The following is a 27,960-nucleotide window of genomic DNA, read 5'->3' as shown; positions in this document are numbered from 1 at the left end:
AACATCATGTAACTGTTTCATGGCAGGACCTCTTAAAAGAGTTGTAAAATTTTGCAGCTAAAACTGAGTCAGGAAGCCTCTCTTAAATGAGAGCACTTGCCTTTAGCAAGCAGAGCCCACCTGAGAAAATACTACTATCAATAAGCCATGCTTAAATTCTTTTCTGTCTAGGATTACTTCCCAAGCTCTCTCAGACTTTATGTGGATGTAGCTGCCCCATATTGGGCACCATTTGTTGACTGAGGTTTCTGTGGGACAATGGTCTTTTATCCTGTCAATTGTATTATTTTTAATAAAATGCTGATTGGCCAGTAGCCAGGCAGGAAGTATAGGTGAGGTGATCAGGCAGGAAATAGAGGCAGGAATTATGAGAAGAGGGAAGTTTCAGTCTGTAGTCGTCACCCAGATACAGAGGAAGCCAGACACAGAGCAAGCAAGGTGTGACTGCCTCACCGAAAAAGGTACCAAGCCACATGGCTCACACAGACAAGAATTATGGGCTAATATAAGTTATAAGAGTTGATAAGAAGCCTGAGGTAATAGGCCAATCAGTTTATAATTAATGTAGACCTCTGTGTGTTTTCTTTGGGACTGAACAACTGAAGGACTGGGTGGGACAGAAACTTCAGTCAACTCTTGGCTTCAGAATGGAAGTCAAGAAATGATTTGCATTGGGGAAGAGGTTGTGCTTTTGTTTCCACAGAAAATGAAATGCTATGGATTTCTTCAAAATAAATGAAGATCAGATTTGATCGGGGGAGACCTGAGGATCTTGGCTACAGACCAAAAGGGAAAAGCCAAGAAAGACTACAGGACAGGTGACAAATATGCTGATCCCTCAACATGGGAACAGCACTGAGACTGGATAAGACATGAAAAATCTTGTTGGCTGCAGAGTCCTCATGATTTATTACATGCCATCCTTTTATATGACATGGATAGAGACTTATAATACAGTTTGGCTAAGCAGTCCAAATGGACTTATCAAGTTGACATATGCCTTTTACCTGCTCAAACATAGAACAGAAAAAACATCTTTAGCTGAATTGTGTATACCACATATTCCATACTTGTGTTAATACAGATATATTAACATATATACCTTTACATGTTTTCAGAAATAAAGGACCAGACACGAATAAATACAAGTAGGCCAGGTGATCCAGCCTCTCAAAATGTCTCTGTTGCAGTTTCCACAAAATTATGCATACAAAACAACTTTAAAGCTACTAGCTGAGATGGCCCAGCCTCACACTACTCCAGCCAGGACTTTGGATAAGTCCTGCACTTTCCCATCACACAGAGACAGGACAACAAATAATACAGCTAGCTCTCCCAGGACTCGACCATTATCTCAATTTTCTCAGGATACCCTAAAGATGCCATTGCCCCCAGATAGCAGGAAGTATTTTAAGCACACAAAGCACACAACGCCCACATTCCCAAGAGGTGGGGTGGGCAGTTCTTCATCATTCAATGGATGTCAGCATTTAGGAGAGTTGATTACAAGTTGTTATTGGTCATGGTAAGGGAAGAAACTAAGCAAGGGAAGTTAGATTCAAGGATCTCTTTCTGAAAAGAAAAGGGGGGAGGAATAGGAATGATAGAACAAAAAGGTAGATTCTTGAATCTATTTTAGACTAAAAAGGCAACTATTAATCTCAAATATTTTACATTGGTATGGATTTTGTATATTGATAACATCTAAGGTTATTTTTGTTAGAAAATAATCTATGTTTCTACTGTTGTTTAAAATATTTTGTATGCTGATACAAATTTAAGGGTATTTTTGTTATGTTGTATATATGTTTCCATTCTTCTTTTGGTATTGTATCTATGCAGCTCATTTAAAAACAATGTATAATTACAAAAAAAACAGGTTAGTAGCTAGTTATCAATAATAATCAAACTTGTAGTCATATTATGCTTTCAAGGTTAAACAGAGATATATTTTAGATAAACAGGTGGTCTTCAAACACTACAGAGACCTATAGAATAAGGCATTTAAGATATTTTAATAACCTAAGACTTTTCATCTAAGCCATAGGCCAAACTTTCATAATTAATAAGAAGTCTCCATGCCATTATTTGCGAGTTGGCTGGTGACACAGAGAAAGACTCATTTTACACACACACACACACACACACAAATTCATTTGTATATTTTCTGGGAGGGAGAAAGGGAGGGGTGGATGGAAGGAGGGAAGGAAACATGTAAGGAAGAAAGGAAGAGAAAAAGAAAAAGAGAGTCCGGCTCTTACAAGGATATCTCCCATCAAATTAAAGACAATAGTGCACTGCCAGGACTGCAAAAACAAACACATCTTAGAGAAGATATCATAAGTCTCAAATTATTTATGCAAGTTTGCATATATAATATCTGGCCATCAGTTAACAGTAACACATATACACTGAACAGGATGAATCGGAAAAATCATGTAAGCTGGGAATATAACTCATGGGCAGAGTGCTTGTTTCACATGCTCAAGGCCCTAGGTTTGATATTTAGAACTGAATAAACAAATAAATGTAAAAGGGGGGGGGGAGAACAAGGGGAGAAAGCCAAATGAACCATAAAACCTGACAAAAGATACAATGTGTTGACCAAAATATTACAGCATTTAAAGGAGTACGTTTAATATGTTAAGAAACTAAAAGTTTAGAATTCGTGTTAAAAGATGAAATTTAAATTTAGATGAATTTGAAAGCCAATTTACATAAAAGAGAGAACTAGAAAGCTGAAAGATGTGTTGGGAAAAATTAGAATGATGACTAGAGAGTCAAAAGAACAGAAGTGAAGACTGATGAGACACTGTGGCAAGTAAGTACAGGCACTTGCCCACTAAGCCTGACCACCTGTGCTCAATCCTCAGGAACCACACAGGAAGAACACAACCAACTCCTGCACGCTATCCTCTGACCACCAAATACATACTGTGGGCATGTATGTATGTGCTTACACATATACACACACAAAATATTTTTAAATAATTATTCTAGTCTATTTATTTATTTTTGGTTTTTTCAGATAGATAGGTCTTTCTGTGTAGCCTTGGCTGTCCTGGCACTCACTCTGTACACCTCAAACTCACAGAGATTCACCTTCCACTGCCTCCCGAGTACTGGGATTAAATGTGTGCCACCATGCCCGGCTCAAAATATTTTTAATAAAGAATAAATTTACAATAATGGAAATATGTGTTTGGATAAATGGTACCAAAAGTATGATCAACAAAAAACCATTTTGGTTATCAAAGAATGCTCTTAATAGGATTAAAATACAATTCTCAGAATGGGAAAATATTTGCAAATATTTTTGATGAGTCTAAGGTCTAGGATATACAAAGAACTCTTACAATTCAACAACACACACACACCAATTAAAAACTGGGCAAACAACTTTTACAAAGGACTTATAAAAGGTCCTTCTGTATGTGAAAAGATACTGAAGCTTTCTATAAAAGTCAATCAAAGTCAAATGACACCCTTCTTTATAGTCAATTAGATTCACCTTTAAGAATAAATAAATAAATAAATAAATAAATACATACATACATACATACATACATACATACATACTTTAAAAATGGGCCAATGTGATGGCTCAGTAAGTGAGAATGCTTGCTGCAAACCTTGAGGACCTAAGACCAATTTCCAGAACCTATATTGTGGAAAGAGAAAACTCATTCCTGCAAGTTCATCTTGACATGCGCATGTGTGTTCATGGTGTATGACTTGTATGTGTGTGTGTTAGGGTATATGAATTGTATGCATGTGTTAAAGTATGTGAATTGTATGCGTGCTATAGGATGGGAACTGCGTGTATGTGTTATAGAATGTGAACTGTATGTGTGTTACAATATGTGAATTGTATGCTTGTGTTAAAATATGTGAATTGTAGTTCAAGGAAGAATGACACAGGTATTTACCTCTAACCATATATTTTTCAGCCCAGAAGTATAGAAATCACTCAAACTTCTTCTCTTACCAATCTTTTGCTACATGTGACTATGTTTTGCAGATTATCAATCTAAATAATCAAAAATAATTGGTAGAGAAATTGGACCACCATACTAATGGTAGGAGTGAAAAATGGTGTAGTTACTTTGTAAAATAGGAGGCTCATCTAAAAGTTAAACACAGAATCACCATGTAACTCAATTCTTTCTTTCATGTACATAACCAAACACACTGAAAACATGTTTATTACCCAAACTTAGACATGAATGTTTGCAGAAGCATTATTCATAATATCTAAAAGCAGAAGCAACACAAATGCGTCATAAACTAATAAACAGATAAGCAAAATGTGATATAGTATTTTACATAAATGAAGTATTATTTGGCTATCAAAGAGATGATGGCCTAACTAAATACTATGCAGTTGAAAAAACCTTGAAAGCATAATGTTCAGTGCAAGAGAATGTAGTGGGAGCTGCGGGCCGCTTCCCTGTCACCCCAGCTCCCGGCCGCCTGGCTAGCTTATGCCCTGAAATAACAACACACAAACTATATTCTTTTAAACACTGCTTGGTCCATTTCTATTCATGTGTGTAGCACCCCAAGGTGCGCTTACCGGGAAGATTCTAGCCTACGTCCATCCTGGGTCGGAGCTTCATCGCGCCTGCCCTGGCAATGAGCTGCATGGCATCTGTCTCTCAGAGGAGCTGCCCTGCATCTTCCAGGGAGAGGGGAGCATGGCGTCTGACCTCACTTCCTCTTCCTCCCAGCATTCTGTTCTGTTTACTCCACCCACCTATGTTCTAACCTATGAGGGCCAAGCAGTTTCTTTATTTTTTAACCAATGACCTTCCTCCATCAAGAGAAGTCACAAAAAGCCACACACTACATGATCCTGCTTATATGAGATGCTCTGGAGAGATGAATCAAGGAAGACAACAAGTAGACAGCAGTTTCCAGAGCATCCCAGGAAAAGGGAGGGGACCGCTGCTCAACAGGCCTAATGCTTTATTTTGTGGTGACAGATAAAGGGCAGTGATGTTTGTGTAGCACAGTGCAAATGCGGAGAGCCACTGAAGAGCACATACACTTGGAAGTGGTGATTTTCTGTCATGGAATTGTAGTGAGATGAAGAATGACACAGGTATTTACCTTTAACCACATTATTTTTTCAGTCCAGAAGCATGGAAATCATTTCTAATTTCTTCCCTTACCAACTCTTTACAACACATGACTAACAGTTTTGCAGATTACCAATTCAAAATATATTTCAAAATGCCATGTTCTGTCCACCCTCCTTCGTCCTGACCATTATTAATGTGCCACCAATCTTCAGGAGCAAAAATATAGGATCTATTCCTTCTCCTTGGATTTTAGAAATTTTACTAGGATACTGAAGAAGCTTTATTCTTAGTCTCTGATCAATGTTTAGTGTGTTCTATTTTCCCTCCCCCCGCCTGAGCAGATAGATATTGTATCTCCTAGACCTATTTATTCAAGTCTGGTTTTCTAACATTAGGTTCTAATAATTAGGATTTCATGAACATATCTGAAATTGATTTATCTACAATTGATTTATAATTATATTATTTTACAGATTAGTAAACAAAGAGGTATTCCATCATAGTAATTTACAAATTAAAGAGTCTTTTGGTGATCAAAATCAGCAACAGATTTTTTTTTTACGAAGGAATATATTCAAAATTCTGCATTTCATTTACTGAAGTACCAGTTTTCACTTACAATGTCCCACTGTTAAAAATAAGCTGATAATTTTAGGATCTGATAATCCTCCTTAAGGAATCATAGTGCAATTAGTCCAGTTTGGCTGTCCTAGTTCATTTCTCTGCTTAGAAACATTTTCTTTTTATCTTCTTTGTCCTATAAAATTATGTTTGAACTCATTGATGCTACAAACAAAATCTAAAAATGTATGTTTCAATTAAAATATTGGTGAATACTAACAGAATTTCGTACATAATAGCTTTCATTAAATAACCAGCAATCTCAAAATGCAGCAGAAAACAAACTTCCTTATTCTTAAGAATTTGCAGTTTGACTATAGATCCTCTGGTACATGCTGAGCTCTACAGAAGTTGGCTAGTCACCACATCTCATGTTCAGCACCCCAAAAATGTGTCATTAATGGTGGGCCTAGTCACTGAAGGGCCAAGAGAAAATATGGCAAGCTACACAGAGAAACAGAGGGTTTTTCTATTAGGGAACTATTAGGTGAAAACAAAGAGAAAATACTAAGAGCTACAAGAAAGTAACTCCATCTTTCTTTCTTTCTTTCTTTCTTTCTTTCTTTCTTTCTTTCTTTCTTTCTTTCTTTCTTTTTCTTTCTTTAAGATTTCTGCCTTCTCCCCACCACCACCTCCCATTTCCCTCCCCCCTCCCCCATTAAGTCCCCCTCCCTCATCATCCCTAAGAGTAATCGGGGTTCCCTGCCCTGTGGGAAGTCCAAGGACCACCCACCTCCATCCAGGTCTAGTAAGGTGAGCATCCAAACTGCCTAGGCTCCCACAAAGCCAGTACGTGCAGTAGGATCAAAAACCCATTGCCATTGTTCTTGAGTTCTCAGTAGTCCTCATTGTCCATTATGTTCAGCAAGTCCGGTTTTATCCCATGCTTTTTCAGACCCAGGCCAGCTGGCCTTGGTGAGTTCCTGATAGAACATCCTCATTGTCTCAGTGTGTGGGTGCACCCCTCGCGGTCCTGAGTTCCTTGCTCGTGCTCTGTCTCCTGCTCTTGATTTGGACCTTGAGATTTCAGTCCGGTGCTCCAATGTGGGTCTTTGTCTCTGTCTCCTTTCATCGCCTAAATGTTTTTCTTTGAATTCACCTTCTTAATTAGCTTCTCTAGGATCACGCATAATAGGCTCAACTTCCCCTATTCATGGCTAGAAACCAAATATGAGTGAGTACATCCCATGTTCCTCTTTTCGGGTCTGTCTCACCTCACTCAGGATAGTGTTTTCATGCAATATTTCTTTTTTTTTATTCTTTTTTTTATTTATTTTTTATTCTTTTTTAATTAAAATTTCCACCTGCTCCCCGTTTCCCATTTCCCTCCCCTCCTCCCAAATATTGCCCCCTCCCCCCACTCCCCTCCCCCTATCCCCACTCCTCTTCTCCTCCCCCCACACCATTCCCCCTCCCTCTCGATACTGAAGAGCAGTCCAAATTCTCTGCCCTGCGGGAAGACGAAGGTCTTCTATCTACGTCCAGGAAGGTGAGCGTCTAAACAGGCTAAGCTCCCACGAAGCCAGTTCATGTATTAGGATCGAAACCTAGTGCCATTGTCCTTGGGTTCTCATCTGCCTTCATTGTCCGCCATGCTCAGAGAGTCCAGAATCAACCCATGCTTATTCAGTCCCAGACCAGCTGGCCTTGGTGGGCTCCCAATAAATCAGTTCCACTGTCACAGTGGGTGGGTGCATCCCTCGTGGTCCTGATTTCCTTGCTCATGTTCTCCCTCCTTCTGCTCCTCATTTGGACCTTAAGAGCTCAGACCATTGCTCCAAATTGAGTCTCTGTCTCTACCTCGATCCATCGTCAAATGAAGGTTCTAAGGTGATAGGTAAGACATTCATCAGTATAGGACAGGGTCATTTCAGGGTCCCTCTCCTCAGTTGCCCAAGGTACCAGCTGGGGACATCTCCCTGGACACCTGTGAACCCCTCTAGAGTCATGTCTCTTGCCAACCCTAAGATGGCTCCCTTAGATAGGATATATACTTCGCTGCTCCCGTATCCTCCCTTCCTATATCCCAACCATCCCAATCCCCCGAGCTCCTCTCATCCTCCCCTTCTCATGTTTCTCATCCCATTTCCCCTTTGCCCCATGCCACCTCACCCGCAAGTTCCCAGTTTTTGCCCTGCAATCTTGTCTACTTCCCCTCTCCATGCGGATGACTATATGATTTTCTTTGGCTTCACTTTCTTATTTAACTTCTCTAGGATCACAAATTATATGCTTAATGTCTTTTATTTATGGCTAGAAACCGATTATGAGTGAGTACATCCCATGTTCCTCTTTTTGGGTCTGGGATACCTCACTCAGGATAGTGTTTTCTATTTCCATCCATTTGCACGCAAAATTCGAGAAGTCATTGTTTTTTACTGCTGAGTAGTACTCTAATATGTATATATTCCACATTTTCTTCATCCATTCCTCCATTGAAGGGCATCTAGGTTGTTTCCAGGTTTTGGCTATTACAAACAATGCTGCTATGAACATAGTTGAACAGATACTTTTGTCGTTTGATGGGGTATCTCTTGGGTATATTCCCAATAGTGGTATTACTGGATCTTGGGGTAGGTTGATCCCAAATTTCCTGAGAAATCGCCACACTGATTTCCAAAGTGGTTGCACAAGTTTGCATTTCCACCAGCAATGAATGAGTGTGCCTCTTTCTCCACAAACACATCAGAATTTATCAGCTCTCTCACCAGAAATGCTAAAAGCAAGACAGTGTGGAATGGTCTATTTCAAATAGTAAAATAAACAAACAAACATATGCAGTAGTGCTATCACATCTCACAAACATTGTTTCACTGCAGACACTCACTATCCCTGGTTTTTAGAATCTTTCTGTACCTTTATCCTCAATTATCAAAGAGTTCTTGGAGGGATGGGGTATGACACAGCTGTTCATTTAAAACTGAGCAGTCAACAGTGACCAGTTGTGAATCTCTGTATTAATGACAATCTACTGTAAGAAGAAGCTTCTTTGATGAGGACTGAGAGATGAACTACTCTATATGCATAAAGATAGTAACTGCTGGGCCTGGTAGTGCACACCTTTAATCCCAGCACTTGGAAGCAGAGGCAGGAGGATATCAGTGAGTTCAAGGTCAGCCTATTCTACAAAATGAGAGTTCCAGGCAAAATTACAAAGAGAGACCCTATCTCAAAAACAAACAAATGATCACTTAGGAAATAGTTTATTAACAGATTACTACTATGAGGTTTTCCCCTAGGGATCAAGACCTAGCCAGTAGCAAAAAAATAAAAATAAAACAAAACAAAACAACAAAACCCAATTAAAGGTACCAAGGAAGAGTTCTGCCTTGTAGGGCAGGCTTTAGCCAATCAGAAAGTGGTTGGCTATTTCAACGACATCTGTGCCACCACTAAATCAGCAGGCATGTCCTTCCAGGGCAGTTGTTACCAGGTTCACAACCAGATAAGATAGTGATCATTGTTCTCTACTGGTAGCATGTATAACACCTTCTAGCACTATAAACGCTAATTATCAGGGATGAAGCTTCCAAGTTGGTACCATCTGGATTTCGCCATGTCCCATGACTTATGTAGGTGGTGTTTTTAGCAACAGGGTTTTACCATCAAGTTTCAGAGTATAACCAAGAGTAATGGCAAAATCCTGCATTGTTAGGGAGTGTCTATGGGATCCCACTGACTAATGACTCAAAAATTGGCTTTGGGCTTTTTATTTGATAGTGTATGGTATCTGTGAGAGTTACCTCTACCCCAATTACAGGAAACTAAAAAAAAAAAAAAAAAAAAAAAAAAATGCTGTAATTAAAGCACATAGGTTAGGCCATATAAGTCTTAATAAATTTAAAGAATTTTTGTGGCATCAGATAACAATGGAACGAAACTGAAAATTAGAATCAAGGGAAGTATATAGATTCTATACAAACATGGAGATTGAACAGTGTACTTTTGAAATAAGATTGAGACCTTGAGTAATGGGGTAAATATTGAAATTCCTATAACCAAATGAAAATAAAATATCACTTACCAATATCTGGGATATTGGGTAAACAGTTCTAAAAGGATATACGAGTATATACATTAAAAAATCAGTAAGATCAAAAAAAAATCAATGAAATAGCCTAATGATGTATAAGAAGTTTTAGCAAGCCAAATCAAAAATTATTATAGTAGGTGAAAAGACAGAATACATTATCAGAACTGAAATTAATGGAACAATACTTTACTATAGAGCCAGGCGGTGGTGGCACACGCCTTTAATCCCAGCACTTGGGAGGCAGAGGCGGGCGGATTTCTGTGAGTTCGAGACCAGCCTGGTCTACAAGAGCTAGTTCCAGGACAGGCTCCAAAACCACAGAGAAACCCTGTCTCGAAAAAACAAAACAAAACAAACAAACAAAAAAAAAACAACTTTACTATAAAGAAGAAGAGCATAAAGAATCAACAAAAATAAGAGATGACTCTAAAAGGATAAAAAAAATTGACAAATGCCAACAAACCTAAAGAAACAAGAGTGGATAACAACAGATGCCACTAAGAACCAAAGGATCACTATGGAATATTTAAAATTTTATATACTTATAAAACACCTTTAAAAAAATGGAACACTTGATACAGATGACCTATCAAACAACTGCAACAGATCAAACCTCAATGAGATAGAAACAGTAATTAAACATTTCCCAAAATAAAAGAGACAGATTCTAGACACTGATGACTTCTAATAGACCATTAAATAGAAAGGAAGGGAATCCTTCCAAGATCACTTTACAAACCCAACATTACCCTAATACCAAATGCACATAGAAGCAGGATGTTGTAGATCATACCTATAATCTCAGCACTTGGGAGAGTAAAACAGGAGCAACGTCATGAGTTTAGGGCCATCCTGGGCTAAATTTCAGACCTATGTGAGCAAAGAATGAAATCCTATCTCCTCCTCCCCTCCCTGAAAAAAGATAAAACCAAAACCAAAAGTATAACTAATCTCTTAGATGAACATAAATGTAAAAATCTTCAATAAATACTGGTATCCTGAAATTAACAACATTCTAGAAAGATGATGCAGCATAATCAAATTGGCTGTATTCTAATAATGCAAGGATGAGTCAACATATGCAAGTCAGTACATAATTAGAACCAAAAACAAAGTCATAAGAGAGTTTACCTAGGAAAAAAACCAACCCTTTAACATCCTTTTATGACAAAAGTATAAAAGAAGCTATATGTAAAACAACAAAGGCTGCTTCAAACGGATGCTTATAGCTAACGTGAAACTCACTGGAGAAAAATGGCAAGTATTTCATTAAATTTAGAAACACAATAAAGGTGTCTACTTTCCACTCTTATTCATATAGTACTTTAATTCTTGGACAAAACAAAATGCAAGAGAAAGATACAAAGGTGAGGCAGGCGGATCTCTGTGAGTTCGAGGCCAGCCTGGTCTACAAGAGCTAGTTCCAGGACAGGTTCCAAAACCACAGAGAAACCCTGTCTCGAAAAACCAAAAAAATAAAAAATAAAAAAAAAAAGAAAAGAGAAGAAATTATGCTTTCTTATAGACAATACCATTGTTCGCTTACAGACACAAAAGATTCATCTAGAAAATTTACATCTAATAAACAAATAAATGTTTTTAGTCAAGTGGCAGAACAAAAACAGCCTATGAAAATAAGTAGTTTCTGTATATACTAATATGTAACTCACTGAAATTTAAGTCAGAAAACAATCTATTCAAAATAGACAAACAGAAACAACAAACCTAACCATAAATCTGAAGACGTTAAAGACTCCTCTGCAATGAAAACTATAAATCACTTAAGGAAGAAACTGAAGAAGATACTAGAAGATGGAAAGGTACCCACTAGAAGGATGAGAAGAATACTGTTTAAAAGACTTATATTACCAAAAGCAATGTACAGATTCAGCGCAAATGCCATCCAAATGTAAATGATAATCTTCATATAAACGGGGGAAACCTCAAATAGAAAAGAAATCATACAGATCTACAAAGATTTCAAATACTTAAAAAATTCTACACAAAAAGAATAATAAGAAAAACTGCAAGACATTGGGACAAATACAGAGTCAGACCAAAGACAATATCCAGAAATAAACTAACACAGTTGTAAACATCTAATTCTTATCAGGGTGTCAAAAACTCACACTGACAAAAAGAAGCCTCTTTAACAAATGATGCCAGGAAAGCTATATGCATGCAAAAGACTGACACTAAACTCCTTTCCCTTACGGATAGCTCAGGAAATATCAGCAGGAACTAACTAACGGGATTGTGTAATATTTAAAAGTTTCTGCATAACAAAGTAAACAATTAAAAGTGAAGAGCTATTCTACAGAATTGAAGAAAATCTTTTCTAGCTATTCATCCTATAAAGGATTAATATATAGAATTTAATACAAGCTCAAAAATTAAACACTTAAAGAGAGGAAGTAATCCATCAATAAACGGGCATATGAATTGATCAGTTATTTTTAAATAAAATGAAAATAGAAAATACGTTTTCTATCTAAATACCTAAAAATATCTAAATGTAGATGAAAACTACACGTAGATTCACTAGCAACCTAGGAAACAACCCTAACACATTTACATAGAGTGGAGTCTCACTAATTCCTGAGAAATCTTCAACATATCTTTCCTATGACCCCAATGCAAAGCACTCACTTTCTTAATGGCACTAATCTCCTTAACAGGACAACCTACCTTACAACACTTGAAACACTCTTTTTCTGGACAAAACACACATTTTTCAAATTGTTACAGTCTGCTTGTCGCTCCCAATTCTTACTTCAAACCTGACTAAAAGCAGCCAGTAGTGAATGCTACACTATCTTAAAATTTCCTTTATCAAATTAGTTCACTAATTCCAATTTAATCTTAACTCAAAGTTTCAGCATGCACAAAATATAGGCAAATTCTTTACTAGATAGTCTGATTCTCAATAGTCTTCCTTCTCACCTAAAACTCCATGAATCTTTCCTTCGTTATCCACATTTTTGTTGGTGTTCTGGTCTCCTGAGGCCCCACTAGAAGCACCAGGTAACCTCTGGTTACAATTTTATAGCCTTTCAAACTTTGCAAAATCCTCCTGCAAACCGGTTCCAAGGCTTAAGAACAACACATTAGGTTCAGTCGTAACAACCATCCATCACTTCTTTGGAATCAATTTTCTGTATTGGTTATTTTTGTATATGAGAAAATAACTTAAAGGAGGAAAGATTTTGGTGTGCTCACATGCTCACAGTTCCAAAGGTTTCAATGCACAGCTGTTAGGCTTCATGCACTGAGGGCAGACTATCATGGCTGGTGGGAATGTGTGATAGAGAACACCTACACTACTTCATGACAGACAAGAAGCAGAGAGTGAAGAAGTAACTGGAGACTAGGGAGAACCTTCCAAGGGTTCCTGTCCAATGACCTACTTCCTTGAATTAGTTCCCACGCCTTCAAATTTCTAGAATCTCCAAAGCAGCTAGGGACCAAGTAGTCAAGTTACATATCTGAACTACAAATGTGGAGAGAAATTTAAAAATCTAAATGGAAGATAGATCATATTCATGAGTCTAAAGATTTCAAGGCAAAAAGTAATTTATAGTTATGAAGCACTACCAATGAGAACAGGATTTTTTTTAAAAAAAGAAATCAATAAGTTACATTAAAATGTAAACACATAAAGAAATGAGAGCCTCAAAATAATTTTTAATAAAAAACAAAGGTGGTAGCCTCACAGTATATCATTTTAAGATTTACTATAAGATTACTGTATTCCAGAGAATATTCAGCACTGGAAAAAATGAGCACTAAATTAATGGAACTATTAAATCCACAAAAGACTCACATTTCAATGGTTTGGATATGATTTGTTTCTTAAAGGTTCTTATGCTAAAAGGTCCCCCATGTACTATCCCCATGTAATAATAATAAAAGATGGTAGGACCCTTAAGAGACAGGACTTAGTAGACAGAGATTGGGGGCATAACATTTGTGAGAAGATTAACAATAATCTGGCAGAAACTGGTTAAAAAATAATAGTCAGGAGAATAGACTGCTATAAAAGGGTAAGACTAACCCACTCCAATTTTTTTGCTTCTACCATTCTCTCCCCCTCTTTCTTGCATATTGGTAACACCTGATGCTCTCACCAGGTTATGATATGGACACACACATATTACACTAGATGCAATATTATTTGGACTTTCCACCATTAGAAAAATCAGTAGTATTTTTATATTTGTCTGAGAAGTTACAATGTAAACTTCTTTGCCCAAAGTTTAAGATGCAAACAAGAAAACACAGTACTGACTTAACAGAGCAGAAACCTCAGCAAGGTACCTCACTCAGTACAAGGTAGGAAAATTAGGAATTGTTGAAGTCCCAATGGCATCAAGCCTGAGGAATCCAGTTTTGGAAGCCTTCTCGTTCTGCTGTGTTTTGTTTATAGATGCTTTATGAGGTTTTTCACAAAGAATACTGGTCAAAACCCCTTTGCCCTTCCAGAAGAATAGAAGAAATCGCTATTTTGAAATCTATCAAAGCGCATTATTCATAGCAAAACATGCCAAAACTAGAACTCAATCAAACTGGTAGAAGGCAAACTCCACTCCTGACATCCACACAGCAGAAAGAAAACACTCCACTGCAGCCCTATCTAGGTATCCTGTTCTACCCGATGAGAAGAAAAAGAAAATGGAAAAGCAAGCAACCAGACCAGAAGCCAAACAAAACTGAGTATATAAGTTTCCATGAAAGTGCATAAGATCATCCAAAGACTAAATATGAATCAGAGAAGAAATACTGTTTTCTTTCCTATACATCAGAGCACAGCATAACTAAAGGTATATTTCAAAAACACGCACAACAACAACAACAACAACAAACCACAGAGATGAAAACTCAGACCAGTGGTTCTCAACTTTCGTAATGATGCAACCCTTTAATACAGTTCCTCGTGTTGTGGTAATTCCCAACCATAAAATCATTTCGCTGCTATTTCCTAACTGTAATTTGGTACTGTTAGGAATTATAATGTAAATATCAGTTTTCTCCAATGGTCTTAGGCAATTCCTGGGAAAATGTCATTCGACCTCCAAAACGGTTGCATCCCACAGGGTAAGACTTAAACTAAATGTACTAATAATTTCTTAATGAACATAATCTGTCAAACTTCCTACCAAAAAATATGAAAACTCTAAAAAAGATTATTTTAAAAAACCTATAACCTCAGGAGTGTAAAATGAGGTTGTATTAATAAATTTTCTGTTAATTGTACAAAAGTATCTGAGATATTCAACATAATAGAGGAACAGGCTTATTTTGGCCTCCAGTTTGGTCCACTACTCTGGTCTCCAAATGCAGTGAATCACTTGTGGAATTTACCTAAATAACTTTGTAAATTTTTAAATTAAACAAAGTCCTCAAAATGAAAATTATGAATATGTGGTGAATACAATCTGGTTGATTAGAGACATCAACATAAAAATCAATATTCTCTTTGGAATTTAAATAAAACGCAAATGGTATAAAAAATGTATAGGATACAATCCTGTATAACCTGGCATATAAAGATACAGAAAAATCTCAACTTGAAAGGGAAAAGTCTTAGATGCAAACTCTAAGATGGTACAGATGTTGGAATTATAAAACAGATTTTAAAGCAACTATTATTAATAATGCTCCAATAAGTAGAGGTAAATATTTCTGATATGACTACAAAGATATACTTAAAATTCAGCACGCATTGTACATTTAGAGCACACCGCTGTTTCTACCAGTCACACTTCAGATGTTACACATTGCCAAAGATTACATATTGCACCCTGAAACTTAGTTCTATATACAAAACAAAATTCAGTCAGTCTACAGAAGCAAGATACAAGTGGCTAGAAACACAAAAGGTGATTAACTCTTATAACTTAATCATTCAACTTCCCTCATAAGAGCCCTGTATGAAAGACAGACAAATCTTGGGAAATGATTATTACTTTTTAAAACTTATGATGTGGCAAATATTACAACTGATATTTTTAATTTTTGTTGATGAAGCAAATTATCACATCCTTGATACCTAGTTTACATTCCTTTCCTTTCTGGCTCTTGGTAATTTCCCCTTCCCAATAATTCTATGTATTTTAAGTAACTTCTGATTATTTATCTATCATATATACATTTTATAGTATTAAGTTTTCAAGCTGTCTTATTCTGCCCCCTTGTGGAAAACAGCTCCTTAATCTTTTACTGTGAATAAAACATTAAATACAACTTGCTCCTCCAAAGGAATAAAACACATATAGATTCTATAATAATATTACTTTAGGCTTTACTAATAGGTTCCTTCCTCATTCTTTGCCATTCAACATGGCTTTCCATTAAGATTTATAGAGTGTTTTCCCCAGGTTTTTGTGATTATCTCTTATCAGAAAAATTCAGATAATACTTTAGATCAAAATATTTCTATACATTCAATACAATTTTCAATCTTCTTAGTTGCCATGCTTTTATTCCTTTTCTTTCATAAATACGGATAAGTAGGAAGTGACTTCTACAAGGTTTCTATTGCTGTTTAGGCAAATTAGCATAATGCCTAAGTAGTCTAGTATGTTTTGACAGAAAATGTGCTTGAAATTGCATATTACAATAACTTTAAAAGATTATAAATAAATTATTATAAATAAATTAAAACACATATGAAGAAGAGGTAGGATATATTACTGACTACTTACATTACATGAATATATCAATTTAAAGTAACAATTTCAGGACATTATGTAAGAATAACCATGCTATACTACTGAAGAGAGAAGAGAAAAACCAAAACTATACGTCAGTTTTTAAAATATGCAAACTAATTTATGAATGTACATATATATCTATATACCCTTGCATATGTCAGTATGAGCTCTGAGAAACATATAAAATAATGATGATGAGACATTTTAGGTGAATGAAAGAGCAACAGCTTTGTTAAAAGTTTTTTTAAGCTTATTAATATTAGAAATACAAATATGGCTAATAAATACCCACACACATTCTAATACACTTCCAAGATCATAAAGAGTTATTGGCTAGAGAACAAATTTCAAGTTTAATTTTCTGAAAATAAAAGTGTTACAGTTAAAAATATCAGCAAGAATGAACTGCAGAATTACAAGAGGACTATACACAAAGATGTTTCAAGAGTTCTTGTAAGTTATCATGTGAGTTCAGATCTTCCAAATACAACAAATAACAAATTCACAACTTAAATATCACAATCAAAAGCTCTAAATACATACTACCAACAGCATACAGCCAGGCATACTTGGTGCTTGTCTATAAATCCCAGCACTCAAGAGGCAGATGCAGGAGGGTCATAGCAAGACATCACCACTCTGGTCTATCACATAGCAAGCTTCAGGTCAGTCAAGCTACATAGGAAGATCCTGTCTCAAAAACAAACTAACAGAAAGAAAAAAAATCAAAGGATGTAAAAACTTTCTTATGGAAAATAATGTCATCTAGGTATGATACGATTTCCAGCACCCAAACGGCAGCTCATAACTGTCTGAACTCCAGCTACAGGGAATCTAATGACCTCATCTCCCCTCTGCACAAACTGGGCACATACGTGGTATACAGACATACATGCAGGCAAACATACATACACCACAGAAAATAATAATAAAATAAAGTCATAGAAAACAGAGAGTAAATGCAATTAGATGGAGGTAACTGAAGTCCAGATCCAGAGCACGTGTATGAAGAAACAGCATAACTGCAGTCAGTGTATTATCAGGCCTGGCTTACGCATAGAAGGGAGAAATGTAAGGAGCAACATCCACGGTCAACAATGTGAGGACGTAGAGCACAAGTAGTCAGGCTCTTCTCCCATCTCCCACATGTATAGGGTTAAGAGAAGACATCAGAGGTCTCTGCCCTAAACTGGAGCAGAGAGCATGGGTATGTCTGAGAGAGTAAGCTAAGGCAGCGGGTTACCTCAAGACAGAAAAGATTCTCAATGTGGTCCTAAATCAAGAAAACTTCTCTTTGCAACAGAAAGAGATCATTACAGAAAATCACAACCAATTACAAGGCAGAGTTATGGAGCCCAGTCCTAAGGAATATATCTACAAAACAACTACCACACCTAAGGCTCAAGAAACATTTCAGAAGAAAGGGTGTAAGAACTGTAAGGTCCTGAGGGTCAGGAATCTCACTGTGAAGACCATAGCTCCTGGTAATATCAGAGTTATGTTCATAAAGCTTCACCAACATGATTGTCTAAACATGAGATAAACAAGGACAACAACAACAGACATATCAAAGTGGATAAGAGAAAAGACCACTTTACCTCAACCCTCCACAAAGAACTACAGGCAACTAAAGGATGCTGGAAAAGGGAGAAAGAGTCTACTTCAGGGAAGAGCATACCAGTTGGTACAGTCCTGAAAACACACATACAAGTAAAATTAAACAGACTGAACAGTTTTTATTTAGTGTGTACACACACATAAACACACGTATTAAAAAATAAGAGAGTGTTTAGAAGAAGGAAAGGGAAGGAGTTGAAATGATGTGATTATATTATAATCACAAAATAACAAAACTGAATAGTAGTCAGATCAGGAAAAAAGTTTAATTTAAATGCAACAAAATAAACAACAACAACAACAAAAAACTTAAAGAGAAATAAGCAGAAAGATTCTAAAAGAATACAACAATTTTACCATTTCTTCTTAGACAGTTATGACAACAAATATTATATTGATGAAAAATTTTAAATCCAGTATGTGGGAGCTGGAGAAGCTCAGCTGGGAGATCACTGGCCTAGTATTCATGAAGTCCTAGGAAGAATCCCCATCCTGTACCACATAAACTGGGAGTGGTGGTGCACACCTGTAATCACTTAGGAGGAGGTGAGAGGACCAGAAGTTCAAGGTCAGCCTGAGATACGTGAGACTGTGCCTTTTAAAAAATAATAAAAAAGAAAAGAAAGAAAGAGATGAAGGGAGAGAGAAAGAGGAGAGGAAGAGGAAAAACCAGTATGTGACTATACTCCAATGATGGTGTTAAAGTTTACTTTGATACTTTCCAAAATTAATATCTAGACATTTAACATTAATGTTGGAAAAATTAAGTATTAATATCATTTTAAAAGTGACATGAGGCCCCATTTGATTAATCAATAAACTCTAAATAAGAAATTACAATACCTAAAAGAGGCCCAGTAAAACCCCAGTCCCCAAGTGAAGTATGAAAGAATAGCTGACACTGAAAGAAATTTTACCTTGCCCAGAGCGGCTTTGGCGAGAATCTACACTCGACTGCCTTCGATCCGGTGGTTCCTCGCTTCCTCCATCTGCATTAAGAAAAAAACAGCATGAAGAGATAATGAGCTTGACCTAACTCGGGTAACATCTGTATCAAAAAGTACTATGCTTATCATTTATTTTCATTTCTTTCAATTCGTATCATTAAACATTTGAGGATTTCCCTATGTAAACCAATTGCTCTTGTCCTTATTTTTGTAGGGAGGGACTTACAAAAGCTCAATGGAGGGAAAAGTGCTTTTTGCCTCCACCATACAAACACATGAAGAAATGAGGGAATTTTGTTGATTCTGAAATTCATTCACAGCATTATAGCTTAGAAGACCCGACCAAAAACAATGTCTAAATGATATATAATTGTTGCCTAAAATACGTCAAATAATTTCAAGGACTGTATATACCTCTTTCTAAAATTTTCAAAAAGCTACAAAAAATTTACATTCATAAATAATTCTACTTTGTTTTATATATATCATCATAAATAAATCACAAAATAAAATTAATAGATTAGGAATTTCGTAAAGCATATGCAAAATTAAAACAAAACAAACAGCCTAAAATCTACACTTGGTGGTGGCACATGTTTATACTCTTAGGACACAGGAGGCTGGTGCAGAGGGAATGTAGAGAGATTAATTGCTTCAAGTAAACCTGAACATAGAGTACCAGGTCAGGCTGAGTTAAATAGCAAACAAATAAATCAGACTAAATAAAGTTAAACCTACAACTTCTTCTTACTTCGATTAAATGTAAAAGGTACTAAAGATTCAGCAGCTTTATTTTATGGAATCACTTACTTCTAACTTAACAGGAACAAGAAGTAACAACTATAAGCAGGTTTTAAAAGCATTACTCTTTTTGTTTGTTTGTTTCTCGTGTGATCTAGGGATAAAATTCAGGTCTTTGTGCTTGTAAGGCAAGCACGTCTTACTGACTGAACTATACCCAGCCTTGCTTTAACTTATTATTCTCAGCTAAATAAAATAAAAATTATCAAGGCTGGGCTTAAAATGCTCCTCTCATCTAGTCTATCCTTTCATGAATGTTTCCTAGCTTAAGTCTCTCCACTGAGCTTTAGCCCCACATAACTGATGCTGTCCATTCCATCTACCTGGAGTGCCGCCAGCCATCTAAAACACCACATGGTCAGAACCACACCCTAAAGCTCTTCCCACAATTCCTCATGTTCCTCTTTTGACCAAGTGCTACCACCAGCTATAGCGAGGTACCACAACTGAGAGTCACCATGCCTTTCCTTCTGCCTCACCCTTCAAATTGAATGTACACCCTCTATTTGTTTTTACTACGCTATTTTCACCTAAACCATTACCATACACTCTTCGGTTATTGCAATCTCTTCCTTACTGGTCTGTCTGCCATTTGGACCTGCACCTGGTGCAGTGTTCCCAAAATGATTTCTTATCTGAACTTCATGTTCTCTACTCTCCATCCTAACTGAAAAGTTTAACGTGTGTTCATGTCTGCCTCTTATTGTAAGATGCAATACTGCAATAGCCAGGCTGTCCTGAATTCACTTTGTAGACCAAGCTGGCCTGAAACTCAGAGATCTGCCTGCCTCTGAGTGCTGGGATTAAAGGCTATGCCACCACACCTGACAAAGCTGGATATTTTAACTGACCAATTCAAAGTTAGAATTTGTTGTTTTTGTTTTTAACCCTCTAGAAATTATTCCACTACAAAGTTCATGAATTAATATCCAATATGCCCCCAAATCTTACAGACCTCTAACTTGTATTTCTCTTTTTAATAGTGAAACAATGGCTAAGTAGGTAAGGTATTTGTTGTACTAGAACAAGGACCTGAATCCTCAGAACCCGTATAAAAACCTGATACATGCCTATTAATTGTAGCACTGATTGGGCAGAGGCATGCCAACCCTGAGGGCTCAGTCACCAGCCAGCCTAGCTAAAACAGTGAGGTTCCAGTTAAACTGGACACCTTGTTGCAAAAAAAGGTAGAAAAACAATTAAGGAAGATATCTTAATGTTTGGCCTCCTCACATACATAGATGAGTGCTCATGAGTATGCGTGTGTGAATGTGCAGGCATCTGTGTATACTCTTCTGAAAGCAACAACCTAAACAAGACATTAATTCACTAAAAAACTAGTGAAGTTGAATGTATTTACTGGCTATCTGGTGGCTGTGTAATCTTGTTTATATCCTACTTTTGTTATTTTGTGCATGGGAGGCAGGGGGGTAGGATACTGGGATTATTACACTCAGGTAGGCAGGGCCTTTTGCATGCCCAGTGAAACACTATCATTGAGTGACATCCCGGCCCATTGGCATAGTCTCTAATCTTCGTAATCATTGTAACTGTTGTTTCATTTTCGCAGATTGATTTCTAGACCTTTGTTTTTAGTTTTTAGCAGACTGATTAATCAATAGTTACTGGGTATAAATGTCTCTCCATTTTCCTGTTTAAGGTTCAATGAGTTTGTTTTGATAAGTAGATAGTCATTGTTTAAATACTACTTTATTATCACACTTAGATTTTTCTTCCTCTTGAACTCCAATGGCACAAATGTTAACCTTTTGCTTCTGTCCTACACATCTCTTAGGCTCCCATTTGTATGTTTGTCTCTATTTAGATTTGATAGTTTAGGGGTTTGTTTAGATTTTGATACTTTGTATTTACACAGTTTCAGGCCATAGATTGCTGTTCTGTCTCTATCCTACTAATGAGCCTACCAAGTATACTTTTTCTTTGGTTATTATATTTTAGTTCTAAAATTCCTATTAGATTCCTTTTTGTGTCTCTTATTTTCTCACTAAAATTTTTGTCTTTCTATTCATTTTGAGAAGATTCATATAATCGCTGTTGAAAGATTTTTTATAACAGACATTTTTGTTCAGTAATTTCACTGACTCAGCCTGGTATTAACATCTCCATCTTTTCCCTTACCACTGGCATGTCCTAGTTCTCTGTACATCACCTTTATATGTAGTTTGTTAATCTTTGGTGTAATTTTAGATGCCTGAACTTTCTCCAAATTTTAAATATGATTTTTCAAGCCTTATTTCATCTCCTGGGAAATGTCAGTTCCATTTCTGAAAGCTTTTATTCACATTCCAGTCTCATCTGTCTTGCCTACATGCCACCCAGTGGTTGGTCTATGCTCTGGTCAGTGATCTCTTAGATCAATCCTGACATGTTTTTGGTATGATAATTGGGATAATTATGGTCACATCCATACTATAATCATAACTTCCTGAGGTAGCTTTCTCTACAATCTTTTCAGTGTTTTCCAGTTCCTGGTACTCCTGGAAAATGGCTGTAGTAACAGTTCCACTAACAGAGAAGGTTCTCCTCTTAGGATTTTGTCTTATGTGGGTTCCCACTGTCATTAACAAGAAGAGAAAACACGGGAGGTTACGAGGTTAGGGAGGACTTCTACAAGATCTGTCTCAGTATGAAGAGGACTCTTTTCCCCTCCTAAATCAGAACCAGAAAGCTCTTACTGAAGATGTCTCTGTCTGTACCCTGTGGCCATTTAGCTACAACAAGCTCTAAGTAATAGATACCAGAAGGGGGAAAATCCTGAACTCATGAATGGTTCAGATTTTCCCCCCCAAATCTTCCCATTGTTCCTTCCCTTTCAGTCCTGAAAGAGTTGTTCCATGCACTGTGTCCAGGATAGCTGCACTCAAAAAAACAATGTGGTGACCCCTATTTCATGTGGATCTGGAGCTTGCCTCTACTTCTCATTATGATGCTGTCAATCTTTTCATTATGTGTTCTAAACACAAACCCCTTGTTTACGGCAGGGCAACAATTTGTCTACATGTCTCTATCATCTGTCCCTAATTATCAAATTTCCAGACCATACTAACAGACCAATTCACTACAGACTCAGGCTCCAGGAACCTTAGCAGACCCAAGCTCCAAGTAAGCCCTTGTAGACCCAGAAACCTGACCCACTCACCTGCTGATTCAAGTATTCACTAATCTGCTAGAGAATCTAGCAGTAAACCTACCTATCCATAGATACAACAGACAGCCTATCCAAAATCTCTGCATGAACTAAACAATAAAGAATTTTCCCAACCAAAGCCAATCTATAGAGAGCAGAATAGGTACAAACATCTTCAAACTACAGACACCAATACAAGGTTGTATGGGACATGAACAGGTGCAAGACACCACCAAAAAACAGAATTTAAAAGCATCCTAAATCAAAAGAAATATATGAACTACTTGATCAATGCTTTTGAAATGATAACCATAAAGAAGCTCAGCAAGCCACAAGAAAACACAGACAACAAAATAAAATCATAAAAAAATGAAAATGAGAAACTAACAAGAATATAGGAAGCAAAAGAAGAATCACACATGAGGCAGGCACAGTATTACATATCTCTAAACTCACCATTTGGTGGGAGGAGGAAGGATCCCAAGAGTTTGAAGGCAACCTGGGCTATACAATGAAAAGTTGCCTCAAAACAAATAAATTTTGAACTAATTAGCACAAATACTGAACTCAAAATTTCCATAGAGCACACTCAATCAAAGAAAAGAATCTGTGAGTCCACAGGTCAGCCTGATAAACACTGAGTGGGAAAAGCCTCCAGGACTCAAGAAGTATTTATTACAAAGCAGACCACAGTCCAAAATAAGAGAAAGGAGTTATGTGATAAACTGTGACATTAATAAGATGATAAAGAGAAAAACTATTTAAAGAATGATAATAGAAGTCCATAATTGTTGGGTAATATTATTTTAAGCTGTGTTGCTTTTGTTAATGATGCATTTGTTTAACTCTGTGAAGCTGTGATTCTTTGCCTGTCTAAAAACACCTGATGGTCTCATAAAGAGCTGAATGTCCAATAGCAAGGAAGGATAAAGGACAGGCAGGGCTAGCGGAGAGAATAAAAGGAAGAAGAAATGAGGATGAAGAGGAGCAAGAGAACAAGGAGTGGAGGACATCAGAGGCCAGCCACCCAGACACAGAGTAAGAGAAAAAGGGAACACCTGGCAGTGGTTTCTCGCTAAAAAGCTCACAGAGACACTAACTAGCATATGTCCAAAGTCCTAAAGAGAACAAACCGCACCAAGAATACTTTTGTGAAGCAAACCTGACCTCCAGAAATGAAGGCGAGATAAAATTTTTCCCAGACAAACAAAAGATGTAGTAGTTCATCACCACTAACCTACCTTACAAGAAATAAGGGGAATTCAACACATTAAAATGAAAATGTGTTCATTAACAGCAAAAAGGCAAAGACATAAATCTGTAAAAGTTAGAAGATAGTCAAATTCAAAACACACTGATCCTGTAATGATGATAAATAACTTTTTATTGCAGTACAAATGTTAAGATACAAAAGTTTAAAAAAAATATTTAGTTATCAATCTTTGAAAACAGCTGCCTGGATTTAAAGCCAGAATTCCAGCAGTAAGTTCCCACTGAGGATATATTCACGTTCATCAGATTTACATATTACTGATAAATTTATTGTAAAAATTCATAGTAGTTATAACAATGTTGGTGATTGGTTTACACAGTTGTAAACTATGATTTTAATAAGATGAGAAATTAAAGTATATAGTCTTTATGTTTTTAAGTTATCATCTTAAAATAGACTAAAAATATTTCATGGTAATTAAAAAAACAAATAGTAAGCAAAAATAGAACAGAAAGAAATCAAAGAATATCATGAGAAAATAATGATGCTAATAAAATATAAAAGAAGGTAGCAAGAAAAAGGAACAAAGGCACTACAAAAGAAACTTAACAAAATGGCAATAGTAATCAATTCATTACCTATCAACAGCCATGTAAATATTAACTCTTCAATCAATAGACAAAAAGTAGTTAATTGGGGGTAATCTAACTGTATGCTGCCTGAAGAGAGACTCACTTAAACTGTAAGAACACACACAAGCTAAAAGTGAAGGTACGGAAAACCGTGTAAACAGTAATCAAAGAAGAGTAGGGGTGCCTATTCTAGAATACAGGGTTTATTGAGTGCACTTTCAGAGACCTGGTTTGGGTTATTTGGTGGGGGTGTTGATAACTCAGAGGCAGTCACAATGGACATTTTATAGCACGATAGACTTTTTGGGCAATGAGGACTGACTGAGAAGCCAAGGACAATGGCACTGGGTTTTGATCCTACTGCATGTACTGGCTTTGAGGGAGCATAATCTGTTTAGATGCACACCTTCCTGGACATGGATGGAGGGGGGAGGACCTTGGACTTCCCACAGGGCAGGGAACCCTGACTACTCTTTGGACTGGAGAGGGAGGGGGAGGGGAGTGGGGAGAAGGGGAGGGAAATGGGAGGTGGGGAGGAGGCAGAAATTTTTAATAATAAAATAAATAAATAAATAAATAAAGAAAGAAAGAAAGAAAGAAAGAAAGAAAAAGAAAATAGGAAAATATTCAATATAATTTAAGTTTGTATCAATATACAAGAACCTATACCAATGTAAATCACCAATAAATAATAGCTCACAAAAAAAATTGGCTGGATGTTAGTCTGATACAACTAACAATAGCTAGTTGTATTGAGACACAATATACTTTAGACATTCTGGAAAACAATATGAAAGTTTCTTAAAAACTGTATTCCCATATGCTCTAGCAATGGTCTATCAAAAGAAATTAAATCAATATAACCTGCCTCCCCCCCCTCTCTATGTGTGTGTGTGTGTGTAGTTAAATGTTCACTGATGCATAATCTATTTAAATAAGGTACAGAACCAACTAACATGTCCATAGATGGATTAAAAAATAAACTTACAAAGCACATTACTCAGACTTTTAAAAGCAACAAATCTTGTCATTTGCCACAAGCATGGACATATTATACCAACTAAAGTAAATCAGATACAGAATGAAAAATACTACATAACTCACTTATATATGGAAGCTAAAAAATGCTGAACTAACTGAAAGAACATAATTGTGGTCATCAAGAACATATTGCTCAAAGGTATATATATTTTGGTTTTCATCTGTAGTTCCTTGTATTTAATCCCCTCTCCAAGATAGACCACAGAAACAAAGTTTCTCTTTCTCAAAATATGGTAAAGAAACTGCCCCCCCCCACAGTCTCTGACCTACTCTTGTCTTACAGTAAATCACCAGACCCTCCTCAGTCTAGAACAGTGGTTCTGAACCTATAGGTCATGATCCCGTGACAAATGACCCTTTCATAGTGACTGCACATCAGATTAATAACTAGCAAAATTACAGATATGAAGTAGCAACAAAAATAATTTTATGGTTAAACATGAGGAACTGTATTGAAGAGTCCCAGCGTTAGGAAGGTTGAGATATAGGACCAGTGGGTCTAGAGGAATTCTACCTCATACTCAAAACATCCTAAGAGACAAACGGCCCTTTCACACCCTAAGCCAACAACATAGAACAATGTGAGATTCACCACACTCTTCAGACAGGTTTGCAATTTTTTTTTTAAACTCAAAAATTATTTTTTTCTGGAGTTTTCCAAGTATAGACCACATATGACCATGGGCAACTAAAATAGTGGAAAGTAAGCCATGGATAAGGAGATACTGGTGTATTAGGCTACCTTAATAAACTAAAAAATACTTTTAAAGTAAATCTGAATGTCTCCAACATAAAGGAATGAATATATAACTGTTACACACTAGTTAATTATAAAGACTATAATTCTTATTCTTCCCAAATTAGAACCAAACTTAAATTTCATTCTATTCTATTTTCTTTTAAAATTAAATATGATTGGTTGATGTAGTTCTACTGTACAACAATCATAAGGACCTGTCCATACATACAGAAGATTATTATATGGCTGATCAAAGTACAGCATCTTTTAAAAACATAAAATGTAAATAATATGAGCCTGAAAATTCCTGACAAATCACTAAGACAATATGGTGCAAGATTTAGCCTTTGTTCTATCAAAAAAAAAAAATCACATAGATTATTGTGAAAAGGTTAAGGGCAATGGAATAATAATTTTGAATTTTTACAAAATGTCTACTAAGTAGCATCAATGAAATTAGATAATAAAACTACTTATGGACAAGAATTATAACACGAAACACATGTGCACACAGATGCAGTCATACACACTAGTTTCCAGCACCAATGCCAAGTGGCTCACAATAAACTAACTCCAGCTCCAAGGAATCTAATGTCTTCTGACCTCCACAGACAACTGCACTAAATTTTTTAAATACAAGATGGGAAATCAGACAAAGAAATCTTAGGGAACAAGTTATGATATTTTTAACATTACACACACACAAAGTATGAAGCTATTTGGAGTTAAAAACAAACATGGAATTCATCCTTTTAAATACATAAATCTTAGATCATCAGAGAATCTGTTAATCAGTATACTAAGTGAAATCCAGTAATAACCTACAAATAATATGAAACAATGTCTTCAATACTAAAAAGCACGGTGAAAGTTTTCTACTCCCATCATTTTATAAAGTGTTAATAAGAAATCACTGCATAGGATACAGTTTTTAACTGAGGATATGTAAACATTAAAACAGTCTTAGAAAAATAGGACTATTCAGTATTTAGTGATTTCTTATAATGGTAATCAAGTTAGAGAAAGACTTATAATATGATGACTGGGATGGAGCAATAGTTTAGCAGTTAAGAGCACTGGCTGCACTTCAGAGAACCAAGTTCAATTCCCAGTAACTACTCAGCGACTCACTACATCTACAACTCTAGTCCTGTGGGGGGTAAACCATCTTTTTAGTGAAGGATAGCAAAAGTGCAAATTCCTCCTCTTCTATTGACTTTCAGGATAATTATCAAGAAGAACTAGTGCTCCTTCCTCAGTACAACCGCACAGTGCACACCCCTGCAAAGTACACTATTGCAATAAAGCCAGAGCATATGTATCTGTATGACATCACTGTCAAAGAGTATATTAGTGATTAATGGCTGTAAG

General features: G+C 36.4%; 1 protein-coding gene across 4 annotated transcripts in view; it reads right to left on the bottom strand.

The window, feature by feature from the left end:
• Positions 1–27,960, bottom strand: part of Tanc2 (tetratricopeptide repeat, ankyrin repeat and coiled-coil containing 2) — a 312,553-nt gene that overhangs the window by 206,067 nt on the left and 78,526 nt on the right. For all 4 annotated transcript variants that reach the window (XM_057773318.1, XM_057773320.1, XM_057773321.1 and 1 more), the window contains exon 3: positions 18,986–19,057. In XM_057773318.1, the coding sequence (XP_057629301.1) occupies positions 18,986–19,057 (72 nt within the window). The remainder of the gene's footprint in view (positions 1–18,985; positions 19,058–27,960) is intronic.

The sequence above is a fragment of the Chionomys nivalis genome, chromosome 7, assembly GCF_950005125.1.
Source record: "Chionomys nivalis chromosome 7, mChiNiv1.1, whole genome shotgun sequence".
Classification (NCBI taxonomy): domain Eukaryota; kingdom Metazoa; phylum Chordata; class Mammalia; order Rodentia; family Cricetidae; genus Chionomys; species Chionomys nivalis.
The sequence above is the reverse complement of the archived record's forward strand: the minus strand, read 5'-3'. Positions and strand labels throughout refer to the sequence as shown.